The 21496-nt window shown below is 40.2% G+C and overlaps 1 protein-coding gene across 1 annotated transcript; it reads right to left on the bottom strand.

Moving 5' to 3' along the window:
- Positions 1-1170: 1170 nt before the first annotated feature.
- LOC310929580 (bile salt export pump-like) lies at positions 1171-20535 on the bottom strand (the record flags this gene model as incomplete). The annotated part of the gene is made up of 28 exons (XM_083892384.1): positions 1171-1371; positions 1756-1902; positions 3938-4144; positions 5513-5710; positions 5944-6100; positions 6828-7069; positions 7676-7879; positions 8232-8393; positions 8479-8583; positions 9076-9246; positions 9400-9520; positions 9866-9935; positions 10046-10247; positions 10838-11008; positions 11105-11308; positions 11926-12051; positions 12144-12254; positions 12357-12470; positions 12786-12960; positions 18040-18164; positions 18258-18429; positions 18518-18651; positions 18968-19055; positions 19664-19935; positions 20038-20089; positions 20171-20200; positions 20317-20335; positions 20457-20535. 28 exons carry the CDS (start codon positions 20533-20535, stop codon positions 1171-1173), a joined length of 4059 nt encoding a protein of 1352 aa, XP_083748510.1.
- Between the last annotated feature and the right edge of the window lie 961 nt (positions 20536-21496).

The raw sequence follows: 21496 nt of genomic DNA, 5'->3' as shown, positions 1-21496 counted from the left end.
CAACACCCACATCTGCAGTAAGTCTCCTCACCTGTGTGCCACTAAGAAACGGACTTGTGTGACGATGTGGACTGGGCTTTTTTTATACCTCTCTGTAGCAGGATAACTGTGGGTGTGTAGGTACATTTGTCAGTCAAAACTGCAAGAGCCAATATCGAAAAATAATTGATCAGTAAACTAAAACAAAAAGTGAAGTGTGTTAGAACATCCTCAAAGTCCTGTGTGTGACTCCCAAAACCCCTCTCTACATCACACAAATAATAAATACTGTTATTGTGGACAGGAATATCATCTAAAGGTCCAGTGCAGGGGTGTGCAATTATTTTCCCCTAGGGCCACACGAGAAACATGAAATATTGTTGATGGCCAGACCAATGGGCTGAATTAATTTGGCTCAATATTAATTTTATCCCTTCATAAAAAAAGCAGTGGATTTTTTGTTGTTTTGGTGTAAATTGGGCTGCATACAAACACACAATAAAACAGACAAAATTAAGGAAAATGCAGTTTTTATTCAATTATAACTAGCTCTATTGAAAATATCAAATCACTACACTATATAATGAATACTATTATACTATACTACTGTGGTGCAGTGCAGTGAATATATTGTCTCACACAACCACAACACCCCTTTTTCTCATTTCTAATTAACCTCACATGGGCCAGTCAGGGAGGGCGAAAGGGCCGCATCATGCGCAGGTCTGGTCCAGTGTGTAACATTTAGGAGAGATTATTGGCATAAATTGAACAAAATACACTTACTGTAAGTGTGTTTGTACATAGTATTAAAGTATACTATGTACATTAGAATAAGGCCTTGCATTACAGAGGAAAGCCGTCTTGTTCCACCATGTTTCTACATCAGCCTGACAAAGAAGGAGAAAATGGCAGAAAGAGTGGAGCAGTGGAGAGAGTTGTGAAATAGTGTTAACATCCTTTCTGGTTTGCGAAGGCCACCATGGTTCATGATGTGCTTGTGAAAGAGGTGGGTGAGCGGAGAAGTCGTCCACTTGTTACAATCTGCAGCCTCACCATTAGATGGCGCACATTCTTACACACTGGACCTTTAAAGCAAAGCATTTCTCCACTTTTGGCTTCTGTTGAACAGTGCTCCTCACATTAGTCTTGAATGCCTTGCTCCTCATTAGATCTTGTTTCCCTGAGCAGTTAGCTGATTGGCGCTCCCGTGGTAACCAGCTTATGATAGGCTCCATTCAGTGCCATGAGCTGGTCGTGTGCTCCTTTCTCTATCAAAAGGCCTCTGGACATGACCGCAATGGTGTCAGAGTTCTGAATGGTAGACAGGCGATGGGCAATGACGATGCATGTCCGGCCTTCTCTGGCTTTGTCTAGAGCTTCTTGCACGATCTGAAATGGACATAAAAGGGAGCAGTGATCACAGGCAAGCAAACAGGCTGCAGCCATTATAGCAATTTTACAATCATACGCTGATTACTATCATTAGAATGTTCTAGTGGATCATTGTGCTTCAGATGTCTCTTTGCTCCACAGCAGGTTCAACCATTTGAGTAGGAGCTGCTACTGCATGAGCCCACAGACCCCATTCATCTTTAAGAGGCTCTACTGGAAGATTGGCATGAACTGTGAGCTGCTGGTGATAATAACAGAGATGATGAATGATAATGATGTTAATGATAATAATAATTAGCTAGCTACTCTCTTTGCTCCCTCTGCCCTGAGAATGTCAATCATCTGCACTGTGCTGTGATTTGAAGTGTATTTGACGCACACCTTTTCACTTTCAGTGTCCAGCGCAGATGTGGCCTCATCCAGGAGCAGGATCTTGGGGTCACGTATGATCGCCCTGGCGATGGCGATGCGTTGCTTCTGACCACGAGACAACTGTGAACCCTGAGCACCAACATTGGTATCATATTTCTAAAAGGTGGAGGAAAACAAAACTTGTGTTAAATGAGTCGTATCAGTATAATGATCACATATCAATTTAGTCACACGTCAAATATGAAAACACTTTATTACTCTTTGTAGAGATTGTTGCAGGTAGAGTCGCTCACTGCATTAAAGCTGCAGGTTGTTGAGGTGATCTTCACAAACAGAAACAATTCAAAATCATTTGTATGCTCTGTCAAGCAAAACTATCAGACCTGACTGAAAGAGCGTTGAAATGTATTCAGTGGCCACACAGAGGCAGGTGGCCTCTAGCGACAACAACAGATATCAAGAGTGCACTTGACTGGAATTGAGTTATTATATAGTTACCAGCAGGCACATAAAAAAAACACTTACCAAAAAAAAGAATAAAATAGAATATGTTTACAGTTTTATCTGTGACCACTTACTCTACCACACCAAAAACAGTTTTTAGCTTGCATAACATATAACATATTATGTATTATTTATTTCATGATGGACACAGTAGTAGATCAACAACTCCTGTGCACTATGATCATTTTTTTCTCTTTGGACTTTGGTGCAGGGGGAGTAAGCAGTTTACAGAATGTGCTCTGGTGTTCCAGGCTGAGACTGGCCAGAGGTTATAGTCTCAATCACTAGTTTCTGTTCTTTTTCAATACAGCATGATGACAATTTTCTAAAATAATGGCCCCATTTAAAGTCTTATGGATGATTACAAAGAGTACAGTACAAACAACATGCTAATTTGGGGATTAGGTTATTTGGACAGTCTAAATAGCCAGTCGCTGTGAATATGAGAGTGAGTGTTGTTTATCTGTCCAGGGTGTATCCTGCCTTTTGCCCAGCTGGGATTTGTCAGCTGGGATTGAATCCAGCCCACTGTGACCCTCATGTGGAGGATAAAGTGATGAAAATTAATGTATGAATATTGGCTCACTCATCTAAATATGGTTACTTTTGGTTTCAAACCGAAGTGCTGGCCAAAACACTCAATTCAAGGTTTTAAAACGTAAGTTCACTGGTGGATAATGTCACAGGGGGCGTCCACTTTATTTTCAGAACGGAAATACATTTTCACAGTGACGTTAGGGACCTTTTGAGATATGTAAGAGGAATCCTAGAAATAAGATTCTCTGAAGGTCCTAACACACTCCTCATTCCCACATCATTATCCAAAGTGTGTGTATACCAGCCACACTGCCACTGGCCTTGTTCTTATCAGCCTTTTGTTTTGTGTGTCCACCTGTCACCTGTTTGTTTTCGATACGTTGTTGAGGTACATCTCACTTTTACCTGACGTGTTATGTTTCTTTTCTACACACACACAATCACCACAATAACCCAGGGCCGACCCCAAGGTATAAGCGAACTAAGCCGATGTGATTATTTAACTTTATATTTTATTTATAAACCATTTTATTACCTTTTACCGGGTGTCTCTGTTGATTATTTTAGTATTTGTTTGATATTTATTTGTTTATTATTAATGCTGTGTTTTTTATAAAAGTCAAATCTTTGTATTACAGGAGTGTATTCTGAATCCCCGCAAACACATGTTTAGATTTTCAGACCATAATATCTTAATATTTTATTTATTTTGATGTATTTATTTTATTTTTGTTTATCAATCAATCAATCTTTATTTGTATAGCCCACAGTTACCAAAACATAGTTTGTCTCACGGGACTTCACAGGGTTTGTAACATCCTCTGTCCTTAGACCTTCGTTTATGTATTGATTCTCTGTGTCGCCAGTAGGGGGAGTTGCTGATTTTAATTGAAATATTTTTCTGTAAGTTTGCAAATCTGGTGTCTGCTTTCATGCAACAAAAAGTTCTCTCATTTAGTTTGACAAGTGTATTCGTATTTGTGACAGAGTAGAATAAGTAGAATACCTTTAGTACAGTAGGTGTGTGAATGATCAATAATCATTATTATTGGCAGTAACAGAGGGCCCCAAAATCAAATTTTGCTTAGGGCCCTATGGAGGCTTGGGCCGGCCCTGCAAAAACCACATGAGTGTGATGTTCTCACAGTACCTCAGGAAGAGCCATAACAAAGTCATGGAGTTGAGCTTTCTTGGCAGCAGAGATGATGTTGTTCATGCTGATTTCACGGGAGTTGTCTCCGTACTTGATGTTCTCTGCGATGCTGCAGTCAAACAATATGGGCTCCTGGGACACGATGCCAATCTTGGAACGCAGGAAGGGCACATTGACACGAGTTGAGTCATGGCCATCGATCAGCTGCAGGAAGGTAATGATTTTCCCATTAGAAGAAAGCAATATAATAACAAAAATTTGAAATAGAATATGCTTAATGAGCTATCATACTACCCTATCTGCTGTAATTTCTCTCCTATATACGCAGAGGTGATACTGTCCTTTTTAAATCTGACAGAGAATCAGTACGATGCGTTTCCAAACCACTTCCAACTCAATTAAGGCCATCTGAATTTGGCAGGGGTCCCTTGCTGGCACAAATGCATGACTCCATCCTGAGTAGTATCCCAGTTTTTAAATAGATCACAAAGTCAGCAGAAATGTCAGCAGTGGATCAACAACTCTTGTCTGCCTTGGGGTACAGTCCCAGATTTGCCACTATATTCTATGAAGGAAGTGAGGGGTTAACAAGGGGACACAAACTGTCTTCTTTATCTTTATTCTTTAGACAGTATAAACTTAACATTAAATGTTTATACTTTATATATATATATATATATATGTATATATATATATATACTATGTATATACTATTATTGTATTATACTATCTGTTTTTTTGGATGGATTGTTGCTTTAAAGGTGCATTATGTAATAAATCTAAAGCAACTGGCCATAAAATCCTCCTAATATGTCACAGAGACTCAGGAATAATGTTCATATAACAAACTGAACTCACCAACAACAACAGTACAGACAAAATATTTGCATTAAAAAAAATATTTTGCAGACTGCAAATCAAATTATGTTTTGAAATCATAAACCTAAAAGACCTCGGTGTTTTGAATTTGAATGTAGTAACCGTTTTTGGCCACATTCTTATATATGGCACCTTTTGACATATCTATTATTTAAAATAATTTCATTTCACTTTGGTTATTGATGGGGTTAAGGGTTAAATCATAAAACGGGCTCTGACTGACATCTGACTCTCACTTCCTCCTAAAAGCCCCCGTTTTTCAAATCAGACATTTCTAGTTTGCTATTGTCATTATTCAAGCTTTAGACACAAAAGACATACTTTTTTAAATGTATTCCTGATGAAAAGTTAATTTAATTGAATGCCTCTTATAAAAGTTTAAAGGTTAATAAAGGTTTAGAAAAATAGATTAAAATATATATATATATATATATATTTATATTTATATTTATATATATATGATTCTATATTTATATATATATATATATATATATATGTATATATATATACATATATAATTAAATCTGTACCAGGGCTGTATTTTCTAAATTAATGACATGAAAACCATAATTTGATCATTAACAACAGCTATCAAATAAGAGAAATAACTTTTAAGTTAGGTTCCTATAAACTTAAAAGTTTATAGGAACCTCAATAATTAATGGTGAAACCATTTATAATTGTCCTCCTCACCACTCTGCCATGGTCAGGATCATAAAACCTCTCCAGCAGCTGCACACTGGTGCTCTTCCCACAGCCACTGCTGCCCACAAAGGCCAACGTTTGACCAGGCTTTACCGACACATTCAGGCCGTTCAGGACCTGGATGTCTGGCCTGGTGGGGTAAGTGAACTTGCAGTCAATGAACTCAAGGTTCCCTTGGAAGTTATCCTAGATGGAGGAGGAGGAGGAGGAGGGGGAGGAGAAGGGAGGACAAAGAGAGCTCAGAGGTTGCTGTAGATTTGTGTTAGGGTGCCACCTTCTGTCCATAACAGGTAGGATTAGACTCTGCAGTTACACTGGTTGTGCGGATTCTCAATTCCTCTTAGTCCATCTGATGCAAAATTAACAAAATGATGGTTTTGCACATACAATAAAATATAGATTAACATATGCCCTCATACCCATTTCTCTCCCCTGTCACTGTAGACGCTGATTTGAGGAACACGGTCCAGCAGCTGGAAGAAACGTGCAGCTGAAATCTTGGCCTTGGCATAGTCCGGGGTGTAGGAGGAGGCTCTCCCAAGAGCGGTGCCACTGGTGACGATTGCCGAGATCACTCTGCCACAAAGAAACCACAGTTTAGTCTGCATCTAATTTTTGTCAACATTTTTGATTTGCTGATGGTAAATTTTTCTCATCTTGATTTTTTGTCTTAATCGCTGAAATTAGAACACTTTTATCTGAAATATTTTTTTTACAAATAATGGAAAATGATTGGCTCAGTGCAATTGCAGATGTCTTTTGTTATTAGGTCACATTTCTTAGTCTACTAGGTACAGTTGGCAGGATTCTGTTCATCAATGCCACAATAATCTTTTTAGCACAATGAAAATAAAGTAATTTGAGAGAGTTGAACACACTTCTGCAAATCTAACAGAAATAAGAAATGGATGTGTAAGAAATAGGATGGTAGTGGCAACTGCCATCCTAGGACTGTGAAATGACTCCTCACTTCGGCCTCAATTACTAATTTGAGGTCATTGAGGAAGATGGATGAATCACAACACATATGCGTGGGCATTAGTTGCATTAGGGCAGTTCAGAGATGGGGAAGAGGCTTCGCTTGCCTCTGCTACATTTACTCTGCATAGCGATCTTTCCGATAAAGTGATCGCTTCTCCAGTCCCAGAAACAACTTCCTACTTTACAAAGAAATCCAAAAAAGTATCACAAAAAGTCGGATAATAAACTTAATAAAAAAAAACGTGTCAGTATGAAAAAATTTAATTAATAGTTGAGCAGTAATGACTCTTCAGCTCACAGTCTCTCTTCCTTCCTCACTCACCTGAACACCAGACTGAAATGAAGGCCCTCCTGACGCACCAAGTAACCTCCAAACCTATAAGAGGCGGCGTTGGTCAAGAAGACGACACACTGGGCGAAACCGTAGCAGGCGCCATACACGTTTGCTTTCTTTAAGGCGGCTTTGTATGGAGCTTCGAGTTGGGACTCGTACATGTCCACAAAATTCCTCTCCTTCCCCAGACCTGCGATGGTGCGGATGTTGTTTAAAGCCTCCCCAGAAATCTGTAACGGAGGGAGCTGCTGTGAAATTCTGATACCAGATTGTTTTTAATGTTTGAAGAAGGATAAGATATGGATAAACTATTTGCTCTGTTTATCTGTAACCTATTTAATGCTGCCACAGTAAACCAATCCTTCCCATAGGGATGATTTTATTTTCATCCAATACAATTAATGTGGATTGGTGGGGTTTATCACACTAAGCTAATTAAAATAGTTCACAGTTAAAGGACTTTTGAATACCTTTACTTTGGCTCACTCCTGACTGTATTGTCCTGAGGTTTATTATATATTTTTCTTCTATCACTGCACTTTCAGCATTGGTGGCCCCTATGTCCACTACTCACTAAATTACAAGATTGAACTAAATTACCCTAATAAAATGCTTTGGGACTTAGATCTAAGCTCAGCTGTAGTTCGAAAGATAAAGGAGAGACTGGTGTAAAGATCTTTCTTATCTGCTGTTAAGAGAAGAGCAAGTGTCAAGGACATCATCTTACAAGGTATTGCAGGATTACTGATTATGGTTTCCACCATCTGAATATTATGCCAGAAACAGGATTTCTATTGAATTAGTGCACTGATTTAAAAAATCAAACAATATCTGACCTGTCCAGCTGCTTCCATAGCCTGCTTATCCTGCTTTGCAAAGCCTGTGAGCATACGCGCCTGGAAGCCTCCAGACAGAGCAATGAATGGCAGGAAGCAGAGGATGAGCATTGTGAGCTTCCAGCTGAAGAAGAAGGACATCAAGATGGCCACGCCGATGTTGGTTATAGAGTTGACGATCATGCCAATCTGCGAGCCTGTGGCCTTGGAGGGCAACAAATGGGAAAGGAGATTGAACAATGTGCAGATTGCTTCGCAGGAATGAACCACATTGAGAACACAGTTAATTCCAGGTATAATGGCAGTGCCACAACCTCACTATCTGCTTCTGTGGTTCCTCTTTTGTAGAAAAACAGTTACCTGAAAATTATTAAAGGTCTATTTTTGAATCTGTCATGTGAAGGCCATGTTCCCTGATGTGGAATGAGTTTGTTGAGCAAAGAAACTAGACCATTTTTGAGCTCCCTCTGAAATCATACTATAAAAACAGAGGCCTAAATATGCATATAATCTTATTATACTTTTGGGATTTTTTCATACAGAGGCTGTAACTCACCCCTTGAACCTGTGAGGCATCAGTAGCTAGACGTGTGGTCAGTGCTCCGGGGCTGTTCCTGTGATCATCAAACCAGCCGACCTCTTGGCCCAGCATGGCATGGAAGCCGAGCCGCCGCAGCCTGCGGGTCAGCAGCTCACCGGACTTGGAGAAGGCGTAACCCTAGAGACAAGACACACACACACTTGATCTAGGGTATTAGTTTTTCAGATTTCACAACTTTGAACACGACCTGCTGCTACTCTACCTGAAGCATCTGGGTGAAGAAAGAGACCACACCGACCATGACGAAGAACAAGCAGATGCTGTCAATCTCCTTCCTCTGAACCACAGGATCAGTTACTGAGAATGTCTGCACAAACACACACACGCACAATGTTTTCAACAAAATCAAAATCGAAGCTCATGTATCAACAGAAACATTGTTCCAAACTGAAACTCAACATAATTCCATTGGTCTCATTCAAATATGATTCTAAATCACATTTTTTGCAAATCTCTGAACAAAGTGCATCATCCAGGACACTTTATTTAACTAAAAACACGTTTAAAGTTAGTAAGTAATAATAAAAAATAGAAGTAGAAATAATAAAAAATACTACAATGTAGTCTCTTTCATGTTGCTCCTGTCAATTTGAAGAACACTTCACTTGCCAGATTCTTGGCTGAGCAGTTTTTATATATATAAAGTTTATCACTGCAATTATTCAAATTTCACATATTTTGCTACATGAAACAGGTAGCATGTATTGTATAATGTAATAACTGTACAGTTATTAACTCGTCATTTCCAACAAATAGTGGCCTAACTTTTAGAAGAAGAAAAAAACAACTAGAACATTACGGCCAAGATTTGACTGAAGAGTAGAGAGTAGACAGGGTTGACTCCTCCGTTTATTGCAGCACCAATGGATCCAAAAAGCATATAGGGCCACTCAGGTAAGTTGTACTTCAGGATCCTGGCAACTGGCGCGGGTTCTACAATTTCCTCCTCCTCCTCCTCTGGAACAGCATTCTGAGAGTTTCAGAAACAAGTGAGCTGGCATGTATGGGAAAAAACCTTGTATATTCTCTGAGAACTGATATAGGGTTGAAAAAAAGGCAGTTTTCACTCCAATATTATTCTTCAACCACCCACACAGAAAATAGCATATACATACTCACACACCTTGGATTTATCTGCCTGTGAGACAGAGTAGGCTCTGGGGCCAAGCTCTCCAACCATGGGAACTGAAGACTCTGGGATCAGGTTGGACAGCTGGGACCTGGAGCGCTGGCGGATTGAGGATCTGGAAAAACACAGTATGATATTGTCACTACTGCTGCTGCTGCTGGTGGTCATCATTTTTGGCACTAGGTGTAATAGCTCCTTTGGTGCTGCATACTTGTAAGTGGCTGTGGATGATAGTGTGGACTAAATGCTCTAAGTGTCAAAATAAATGGAAGTAGGCAATTTAGCAAATGAAAGCACTGGTTTCTACAATGACACAAGTCAATTTCAGCCACAGAATGACTACTGTAATGATCCCATTTAAATGCTCAGTCACAAGCAGGTAAATGAATATTATGAACAAGTAAGCAAATGAGCGAGTAATGAAGGTCGGGAGGTGGTGGAATGTGTGTGTGTGTTCTACCTCAAACTAGCACGGTAGCTGCCTGCTCTGGATATATTCAGCCTCCCTGGCTCCTCTTCATTTTCAGACACTAATGAAAAAGAGACGAAACGATTAGTGGATCCTGGACAGTTTCAGAATATGATGATGTCTACATATTGTTTTTTTTGTGGAGACATTATCCCCCTCATTTCGACCCACTTTGTCGAGCCTTCTCATTCAGGGCCTTGTCTCCTTGACTCTGCAGGGTAACGAGCGTAAAGTAGACGCCCTTCCGCTCCAGCAGCTCATTGTGTTTCCCCCTCTCCACCGCGCGTCCATGTTCAAACCCAACGATCACGTCAGCGTTCTTTATGGTTGACAGTCTGTGAGCGATGGAGATGGTGGTGCGACCCAGACGAACCTATGGCACACTCGGATTTATAGCAGTGTAGTATTTATACCAAGACAGATTGTCCTGATGTACATTTTTTTTAGCATTAAAACACTGTGATTAAAAAGGGACTTATGCCTAATATCTGATAAATCAGCATTCCATGAAAAAGTGACAACACCATCACTGGGCTCAATGGTTCAGCGAGTTGTCTTTCAACTGGAAAGTTGTGGGTTTGATTCCTGGCTCCGTTAGTCCACATGCCAATGTTTCCTTGAGCAAGACACTTAACCCCATCTTGCTCCTGACAGCTGTGTCGGCAGCATGTGAAAATGCACTGCACTGCTCATACAGTAGATGTGTTTTTCGAATGTGAGAGTGAATGAGTGTGAAGGGGTGAATGGCAAAACGTGTAAAGCAGCTTTGAGTGATCATCATGACTATATAAATACAGACCATTTACCATTAGTCTATTCATTTATACTGACTAACCGATTATTCTTATTAAATTAGACTAGCCAACTGTCAATTGCCGGTCCAATCGACTGACCATTTGTCGGACGACTGACTGACAACAGACAGATGACCGTGCAACCACAGGCTGACAATCTCACACTTACTTTATCCAGAGCCTCTTGAACAATTGCCTCACTCTCATTGTCAAGGGCAGAGGTCGCCATGTCCAGCAGCAGGATGCGAGGATTCCTGACCAGCGCTCGAGCGATGGCAATGCGCTGCTTCTGACCTCCACTCATTTGACCTCCACCCTCACCAACCAAGGTGTCAAATTTCTTTTAAATTTAAAATGACAGGGGAAAATAATCAGCCTTATTTGCGCCTAACATTGTTTTTGCTCATGTTTGTTTGTACACAGCTTGATCCTCCACCTGTGGCAGGTCCATGATGAAGTTGTAGGCGTTGGCCTCCTTGGCAGCAGCGATGATGTCCTCCATAGAGACGCCTGGTAGTCCATAGCGTATGTTTTCAGCGATGGTGGTGGCAAACAGCACAGGCTCCTGCTCCACAATGCCGATCAGTGAGCGCAGCCATTGGATGTTCAGTCCTCTGATGTCATGGCCATCCAGGGTCACCTAAGATGGAGGGCACCGTGAGCAGTTTTACTGAAATTGATCATTACTGCTTTTTAAAGGTCCAGTTTGTAAAAATTAGGGGAGGGAGATTAGCGGAGGGTAATTGCTAGGACTGAAGATGCTCTCAGAAGAGCTGGGTTTTAAAGAGCTTCTTGAATATTTTAATATGATATGAATATGAAAACCAAATACTTTTAGGAATAAAATAATTATACAGTTAGGCAAACACATGTACTGTATGTGTAGCTAATTCAATTTCTGCCATTGCCTCTTAAATGTTAAACACTGGACCTTTAATGACTTTTCAGTATACTATATTTATTATTTTTCGTTTTCAACAATGCGTCAAATGATTAGATTGTTAGTCTTGTGCTAAATGAGCCCTTTTCCTACTCAAGAACCCGAAAGGAATAAGCAATGAAAGTGTGGACAGATCTCTAATTACAGTAAATGTGGAAAAATGTGTCTGTTAGCAAGCCATTGGCTGAATAATTAAACAGATTATCATGTACTTCCAAAATCCTGAAGGGAAGTAGCTGTTAGAGTGTGTCAGGGGGGCTGATGGAAGAGACACAAATCACAGCGTATTATTACAGGAACATGAAGCTACAACTTACCATGCCCTCCTTAGGGTCATAGAAGCGCTGGAAGAGCTGAACAGCCGTACTCTTCCCGGCTCCACTTGGACCAACAAAGGCTGTGGTTTCTCCTGATTTTACTGCAACACTGAGCTGGTCCAGTGTCTGAGTACAAGAGACATTGCAGCAGGGACATTGAATAATATTTCTTAAACTTTTTTTAGGAGTATAATCCATCAGTATGTAGAAGCCTGTACCATGACTTCGGGTCTGGATGGGTAGTAGAAGGTCACATTGTGAAACTCGATATCTCCTTTGACCCTGTCAAGCTTATATCCAGCCTCGGATAAACAGTCGATCTCTGGCTCCTGTTAAGTAAGACAGTGTGAATATGCAGTTTATTATCAGGAGCCTTGCCAGATGTTTCTTGTGAGAATCTTGCAAGAAAAAAAGCATTATGTGTTTCTTACTCTGTCAATAGTCTCAAATATGATGGTAGCGGCGCCACGGCCTGAAGCAAATGCCTCCAGACAAGGGGAGGCCTGTCCCAAATTCATTGCCGCAATCAAAACACCAAAGAACACCTGAAATGAGGAGGTCATTTAAGTATGACTGCAAAAAAAAGCTTTTTTTTAGACTGTGTAGCCTTTAAAGTGATTTTAAAGTTGCAGTGCAGTAAAGTTGCAGCCTCTGTTTGGTCTTCAAGAACAGAAACAACGCTTTTGACAATGGTTTGAATCCAACACAACAGTTGTTAATATTGAAAAGGTCCACAATGCCATGCTAACCGAGCAGTACTTTTTTTGTTTCCGTTATCTAGCAGACCTTTTCCATGTGAGTGCAGGAGACATTGATTACAGTATTCACCAGGTCATTTTTCATTATGGTGAGTGTGATACCTGCAGTAGTGTCCCTGGCGTGTACTCCGCAGCATCCAACACCAGACTAGAGCCATACCAGAAGGCCAGCCCATAGCATAAAAAGATGATAAGCCACATATATCCAGTAAAGAAGCCCATGATCAGACCCTTCCTGATGCCCCAGCGCTGCGCTGAGATCAGGTTCCTGTCATACCTGTTAAACCAAAACAACAACTGTTTCCATTACTGTGTACATATAGTTGTAATTTAGTTGTTTTGCCTAATAGATTTTTTTATAACTACTTTGACAATAAAGTATCTTATCTCCTGTACTTTTTTTGGGGGAAAAGTGCAGAACAGACTTAGAACCTCTAACCCTAACCCTAACATACACGACATGGTTGAGACAACAGAATATAAATAACACATCATTTAAAAAAGAATACTGCAACTGCCCTAAAATATGGGCAAATTAAAATTAAATTAAAAACCAATAAGGCAATGTACCTGCCTTAGTGATGTACCTGCCTTGTAAAGATGGACATATTCTTCTGGTTTGAAAACGTGTGTTTTGAAGCTTTTAGATTTGTGATTGTAATGGTGCCATGTAAATTTAAAAAAAATTAAAACTCATAGACACCCGCAACCAGGCTCATATTTCACAATACCAGCTGTCAATCTTGTTCTTCTTCCCTGATGTCCCCAGTACCGGAATGCGGTCAAGCCAGCTGCCTCCAGATTTCATGTCGTCAAGCCAGCCGCTCCAACTTTTATTGCCAACTTTATGTCAAATATGTTTGCGAGCTTACTGCAGCATTTCAGTTTTCAAAATAAAAGTGAGTATTAAATGTGTAAATAGTTTATATTAAAAATATGAGTGTTAAGATTTGTTTTGTATTTTTAAAATAAATAAATAAAGAGGTGTGTCTCATTAAACAAGTGTGATCCTGCACTGGTTTTGAGCCAGCAGCTGAAATAACCTGGAAGCTATGAGCTATGATGCTCATATTTTACTGTATGAAATTTATAAAACAAATCATAATAAGAAAAAAGCGTTAAAATGTGGAAATAAAAATTGTGTCTCATACAGCAAGTGGAGCTCTACTGTCCTACACTGATTTTGACCTACTAGGTCACATGACCTGGAAGCAACTGGGCTAAAATGCTAATATTTACATTAAAAAAATGATTACAAAAATATGAGAAGTACTAAAATGAAATAAAAAGAGGTGTGACTTGACAAGGCAGTCTAGTACTATGTTTCTGAACTCATTTCAAGTCATTCGGTCACATGACCTGGAAGCTGTTGAGCTTTAATGCTCATATTTAGTGTATTTTGTGTATTAAAAAATCATAAAAAATAAGAAAAACATTAAAATGTGATAAATAGCGGTCCATCTCGTACATCAAGTGTAGCTCTACTGTCCTACATTGAGGTAATATTGACATTATAATGTATTAGAAGTAATTATTTCGTTAATTTCTAATAAATTATATGTCAATTTTACCTCGTAAACTTCCTGTTGGCTAAACATTAGTGTAGGACAGTTGAGCTACACTTGCTGTGTGAGACACATCTCTTTTCAACACATTTTAATGCTTTTCTTATTTTTTATCCATTTTTAATATGTAAAATACAGTAAATCACATGTGACCTAATGACTTGAAATTAGTGCAGAAACAAAGTACTAGACTGCCTAGTCAGGACACACCTATTTTTATTTTATTTTAGTACTTCTCGTATTGTTTTTAATGTTTTTAATATAAATATTAGCATTTTAGCTCAATAGCTTCCAGGTTATTTCAGCTGCTGGCCCAAAATCACTGTAGGATCACACTTGCTCCATGAATTTAAGTTCATTTGGCTGGCATGATCAAAACATTTTTTTCAAAAAAATTTGGACGACATAGTATAGTGTGCCTTTTTTTTCAAATTTTGGACCAAAAAATATTTTTCAAAAATCTTTGGATGACATAGGATAGTATGTCGTTTTTGTCAAATTTTGGAGCAAATTATTAAAAAAAAAAGTAAATTGGACGACATAGTACATTATGTCGTTGTTTTGTCAAATTTTGGACAACATAGTATAGTATGTCGTTGTTTTGTCAAATTTTGGACCAAAACATTTTTTTATAAAAATTTTGTAAGTCAGCAAGAATAGCTTGTGCTGGAAGAGAAAGACTTGTATGTCTGAAGTTGTGAGTTCAAACCTTATGGTCAACTGTTGTGTGAGTGCAATGTTCAAAGTAAACAGTCAAAAGCACCAAGAGAACCTGTAGGCCTTGGGGACCAGCTAGCTCAGTGAGTACAGCAGCTGGTTTAAAGTTCACAAGCATCTCTGAGGTTGTGAGTTCTAACCTTATGGTCAACTGTTGAGTGCAATGTTCAAAGTAAATAGTCAAAAGCTCTAAGAGAACGTGATGATGACAAGTTCAGGTAGCTTAGTGGACAAGAACACTGCTGTGAGGTTGCTGAGGTTCGACGACCCCGCTGACAGCAAGCAGCGGGGTGTCGTCGCCTCATCCTCCCCCAAAAATTTTAATGCACGCTAGATACCAACACCCCAATACACACATCCCACAGCACACATACATACACACCACCACATCCTGGTGTGGGGAGGTTACCTCCCGGGTACCTGTGTCCCACCCCTGTGGAGCTCTGGTGGCTGCGGGGGGTGGTTGGGTCGGCTGTCGGTCTGTCGGAGGGAGCCCCGGGTGACCTGGCCGTGGCTTGCCATGACTCCTGGGAAAGGTGATGGTGGGTGGCGAGCTGGTCGCTCAGCGGGGGCTGGCTTTGGGCGCCTTGGTGGGTCCCTGTGCCCCGTGGGCGCGGGGTCCGCTGTGATGGATCTATTGGCCTCTGACCATGCCTGTGTGGGGGTGCTTGCCCGGGGCGGATCCGGGATCCTGCTGTCTCCTGTTTCTTGGGGACCCCTGGCTGGGATCCCTACGTGAGCCTCTGCCTGCTTCCCTCTGGGGGAGAAGTCATGTGGTTGACTCCGGGGTAGGCGTCGGGGATAGCTGTGGCGGGCTCCGGCCTGCCTCCTGGGGGGCGGTCTGGGGGATGCTCCACTGTCTCTGGTGGTGGACTGGGCTGCCCTGGGGGCCTAGTGAGCCCCGGGGACCTGGGGCCTCAGGACCTGCCTCGGTGTGTCGTGGGCTGGTCTGTGCCCGATGATGGTGTCGCCTCCTGCCCCCTCGGGGCGGGCTCTGGGCAGGGGGGCTCAGGCTCTGCGGATCCCTGCCCTGGTCTCGTGCGGGGTGGACTTGCGGCCGGCCCTGGGTCGGGCAGCTGCTGGTGCCTGGGTTACTGCCATTCTTCTCCCGGGGGGCTGGGGGGTGGCGACGCGGTTTTCACCACGGATTCCCGACCACACCAAGTGAAAACCTCCACACATACATATACATGGATGTGCAAATACACAGACATACAGATACACAAACAGACACACTCTGGTTCATGATAGAACCAATATAAACTGATACAGCCGTTATAAACAAGATCACTCTATATGTGGTTGTTAACAAATTCTAATGGTACTGTACTTATACAAATGCATATCAGTGTTATTAATGTTGTAATGTTATTATTATTGCCTTAGTGTGTTATGCTACTAACTACTAATCTAGTGTCTCTCTCTAAGTTTTGAACTCACAACCTCAGAGATGCTTGTGAACTTCACACCAGCTGTTTTACCCACTGAGCTAGCTGCTCTCCCAGATCTTGAGGTTCTCTGAGAGCTTTTGACGGTGTACTTTGAGTCTTGTCAAGTTTCAAACGACATACTAAAATATGACTTTTTGGTCAAATTTTGGACGACATACTAAAATATGACTTTGTGTCAAATGTTGGATGACATATTATAGTATGAGGTTTTCAGTCAAATTTTGAACCAAATTTTTTTTTAGAAATGTTTTGGACGACAAAGTATTGTATGTCGTTTTTTGTCAAATTTTTGATGACATAGTATAAGTATGTAATTTTTTGTGATTTTTTGGACGAAAATTTTTTTTTACAAATCTTTTGGACGACATAGTATAGTATGGTTTTTTTGTCAAATTTTGGACGACATAGTATAGTATATTGTTTTTTTGTCAAATATTGGACGACATAGTGTAGTATGTCGTTTTTTGGCAAATTTTTGATGACATAATATAGAATGTCGTTTTTGTCAAATTTTGGACCAAAATTTTTTTTTTTTAAATCTTTGGACGACATAGTATAGTATGTCGTTTTTGTCAAATTTTGGACCAAAACATTTTGGTGCCGGGTCTTACACAGGATATTACGTGATTTTTGTCATGTGCCCGGCACACCACAGATACCACAAACCTAGCTTTAGATCGTTCTGATTGGAGAAGGCGAATGTCTGTCAAATTGCTTCATATAAATTTGCGTCCTTGACACGCTAATGAAGTTATTCACACGCATTTGGAGTCCGGGTCTGATTCCATTGGTTTAGAAGAAGATGAAAACGAGCTGTCAATCACCCAAATTGACCAATGCCAGAGCTATGGCCCTGCATAACTGAATGCTGCAGTCAGAGAGTTGTCTTCTTACATTTTTTTTTATTATTCAGAACAGTTTTTTTTTTTTTTTTTTTAGATCAGTAATGTATATAACATTAAATGGGTTTTAATAATTTGGTACCTAAGAAATTCAAATGGCCCAAACTGTGCCAAACTCGAGAACGCCTAGGCATCTCTTTACTAAAACCTATGTAATACGACTCTGCTTCACTTCAGACACAGCTGGTGTCCACATGTAGTTACATGGCCTCCATGAGTGCCCTACTGCATATTTTTCAAGGTGATATTTACCTAAAAATGCAATATTTATTTAGGCGAGGAAAAACAATCCTTCATTTATGATGGGTTCCATATGCATTTACTGTGACACAGTGGCATCTACAGTGAAACTTACACTTCTGGTGGAATCCCACAAATGGTTATATTTAATTGGTAGCAAAATAATTCACATAGAGCTTGTAACTGCAGAGATATACTCTATTTAGTTTGGCCATGTCATTTTCGATCAGGGACCCCAAAAAGAGTGTCAGGGAAGAGGTTTTAAAGATCAGCTGAAACTATTGAGACAGAAACATTTACTCTGCAGGAAAATGTTTACCAAGCGTATAAAGTGACATTTGAAGCTAATTTTTACATAGACTTCCATTCAAATGGCCTTATTTTTTCATCTGGTGGCTAACTGCTTATTCCATCCTACTTCCTGGTGGCCCCAGGACCTTCAAGTCCCTTGGAGATACACTTTAATGATTGCATCTCTTACCTTTGCACTTCTTTGTTCTCCCCACCAAAAGCAGCCACGGTCCTGATGGAGGAGAGGACCTCGTCAGCCACAGCTCCAGCTTTAGCATAGGCCTGCAGCTCCATCCCTGTCAGCTTAGCCACAAACTGAGATCAGAGAAAAAAACAGAGAGAGGTGCAATAAGTGGAGAAGAAATGGTGAATTGTGAAGGTGAAGGTAAGAAAAAGATAAAGTCTTACCAGAGCCATAAAGCCAGCTCCAATACCAATGAGTGGACTTGCTGCAACAATGACAAGAGTCAACTTCCAACCTTTCACAAAGCCAATGCAGAAGCCACACACGAAGGTGGTGAAGCGCTGCAAGAAAATGGCAACTTGATCCGCGATGGCATCGTTGATCTTGTTGATATCACTATAATGCAGATACGTCCACTGTTAGATGGCTCACACCAACACTCCACACATGATATTATGAGGCAGGGGTCAGTCACTCCACTCACTCTGACATGCGAGTGTTGAGTTCACCCACAGACGTGCAGTCAAACCAGCCAATCTCCATCCTCATCACTTTACTGAAGTACATTTTCCTGATGAGCTGGATCTGCTTGGCAGCGGTTGTCACCCACAGTGAGATCTGTTAGTTGTACAAGAGATTTTCATACACAAATCTGCATGGGGTCAAGTGAGACCTAAGCCTGTGAACCTTTCGGTGCGGAAATAATTGAGTCAAATGGAAAATAATTTGATACATTTCCTTTGCTTTATAACCTAAATAAGACAGTAACTATCATTTCTAGTTGCAGCTGACAGCTGTGAACTTCTGGTTTCAAAAACTGTGTGGCTTGAGTGAGTCTTTCCACTGGGAATTAATTTGCAACCAGGTAAATTTATTACCATTCACACGTTCAAGTTTTGGGTGATGTGTTTGTATTTTGTCCTGAGAGACTAACCTGAAAGTATCCAAGTATGAATACAGCTGCTCCAATTCCAACATAATAGTAGGCAAATTGGGTCATTTCATACTCGATGTCGAGAAGCCTGAAAGTCAGCACACGTAGAGTGAATTAAGCATGCACAATCGGCAAAACACACACGGAGAAACATGAATACCTAAAAACTATAAAGGTACAGTGTGTAACATGTTTGTACTACTGCACATTTTGAAATGACAATGTGCTTTTTCAATGTACTTCCTGTAGTGAAATGTGTACATCGAAATATGTAATTGTATTGTAATACAAGTAAAGTGAAGTCAAGTTCCCTGGTGTAGGATCAATAAAGTCTAATCTAGTCTTTGGGCTTTAGAATAAGACTTTTTATATATGCATTTGACAAAGGCTTCGTTATAGCATGTCTACCGAAAATCCGGAAATCTACTCATGTGCACCCAAGTGGCCCATGCTGAGAACAAACTGGGTTACTGGTATAGATCAAGTACAGCAGGCCTTGCTTTACAGAGGCTGCCATATTGTGCACAGTATGCATTTTAAGTTTACAGCGCAAATGAAGAAGAAGGATGTGACGGTCTCTGTAGTTCTCTGAGAATGAGAGGAGTTTTGTAATTCTTACGCACTGGACCTTTGATGTAACATTTTACACTGCAGCTGAAAACAAATCCCAACTCATGCATTTCACAACCCACTTACCCACATGGCCTGGGCGCCGTTGTCGAATTGCTCATGAAGCTCCAGTCTGAATGGTTCAGCACCGGTGCAGTGTAGTTCTTCCACTGGATTGTATTGTTCACGCACTCCTTCGTGCCATCGCTCAGCTCGTTCAACTCGATGTCGTACTCGATGAAGGTGTCGGTGAGCAGACCGAACACTAGCAGCATGAGGGGCTGGGCCGAGCCGTGCAGCACAGCACACACGCTGCCCACCACCATCATCAGCACATCTTTGCATGAGGCAAAACGGAACTGGACAGACAAAGATGTGTTACACACACTTGCACTAGAGTAGACGTCGAAGTGAGGTGTTCAGAAGTGCAAAAACACTGTGGAGAAAAAAACGTGTTTTACCAGCTGAAAGAAGCCAACCCTGATGGCTGGTTCTTCTGATTTTTTCTTGGCTCTGTTTGGAACAGAAATTTAGTTTTTTAAAGATGAGGGGAATGTTGTCAATTAGAGACCTTTGTTGCCTTATTTTACTCACTTTTCATCCTTGTTAGATTTAGTTATTGTCCTGCATGAAAGAGAACAGAAACCTTAATCAGATATTACTGTTATAGTATCCTCCTCCTTTAAAAAAAAAAAAAATAATAATTCATCTATTAATATTGACAAATTAATAATACTTACATGTATGAGTCAGTTGGATCTGCAAGAATGAAATGCGCAGGAATTATGTACTTGATATTTTAAATAAACATCTGTAGATCTTGATCATATTATCTTAATCAAATATTTTTTTCCATGATAAATAGATGATAGTGAATTACCCTCATGTGAAACCTCATAGCTGTGGTTTTCCTGTCCCAGTTTTTTAATGCTTTGCAGTTTGACTGATCCAGTTGGCATGTTGTCTCATCTATAAGGAGCAAAGACAACATTTCAGACGTCCAAAAGCAAAAATATAAATGTTAATAATGGTTATTATCATTATTGTTATTATAAATAATAACAATAATAACCCCAATTTTTTAAGGTAAAGTAATGAAAATGAACAAAAATGTACCTACACAAGAAAACTGTTGTCCTTATCCTTGATTGAAACCGATCATGGGTTCTGCAGAAAGCAGGGAAACCAGATTAAATCAGCAGCAAGAGAAACACACGTCCTGTATCCTGGTGTTAAGCTGTGAAGTCCAACAGGTGGTTGTAGTCTTTGGAGATCGTCACTCAGACGCAGAACAACACTGTGTGCCTTGGCAGCAACTCACGTGCTCTTATTGAACAGAATTGGGCTTGGCTGGAACTCGAGGTCAGAGTGTTTTGTTTGAGGGTAAGTGTCCTGTCGGTTTATGCTGCCGCACAGGACAGTAACCTCAGCGGAGCAAACATTTCACCTCCACAGATCTCACACTGTTTCTGCACTAGCTGAATGTGAGCAATGCATTTGTACTGCATTTTCAGCTGAGTGATGACTTTGAGTATGATGTAATATAATGTATATAATCCAACATATATATGTATATAAATATATATATATATACAGTATATATATAAAAATATTATTATAGCAATAAAAATGAGACCCACACACACAACTAAACTGCATTCTCAATTATGTTTCATCGGGAACACGTTTTCTGAACCAAAATGAGGAAATGGGGGGGAAAGGGATGATGATAACCTTTTTCTGATTTGCTTTGATTTATTTTGCATGATATAATACACAAAAATGACAACCGGGAGAGGCATAAATAACTTATTTGAAGCCTCCACCTAAATACAAACTTTCACTGAACTATACAGCACACAATACACCAAGTCTATAATATTTAAAAGAAAATCTAAATGCACAAAATTGAGTTTAAGT

Source organism: Microchirus variegatus (genome assembly GCF_963457635.1).
Source record: "Microchirus variegatus genome assembly, chromosome: 1".
NCBI classification, from domain to species: domain Eukaryota; kingdom Metazoa; phylum Chordata; class Actinopteri; order Pleuronectiformes; family Soleidae; genus Microchirus; species Microchirus variegatus.
The sequence above is the reverse complement of the archived record's forward strand: the minus strand, read 5'-3'. Positions and strand labels throughout refer to the sequence as shown.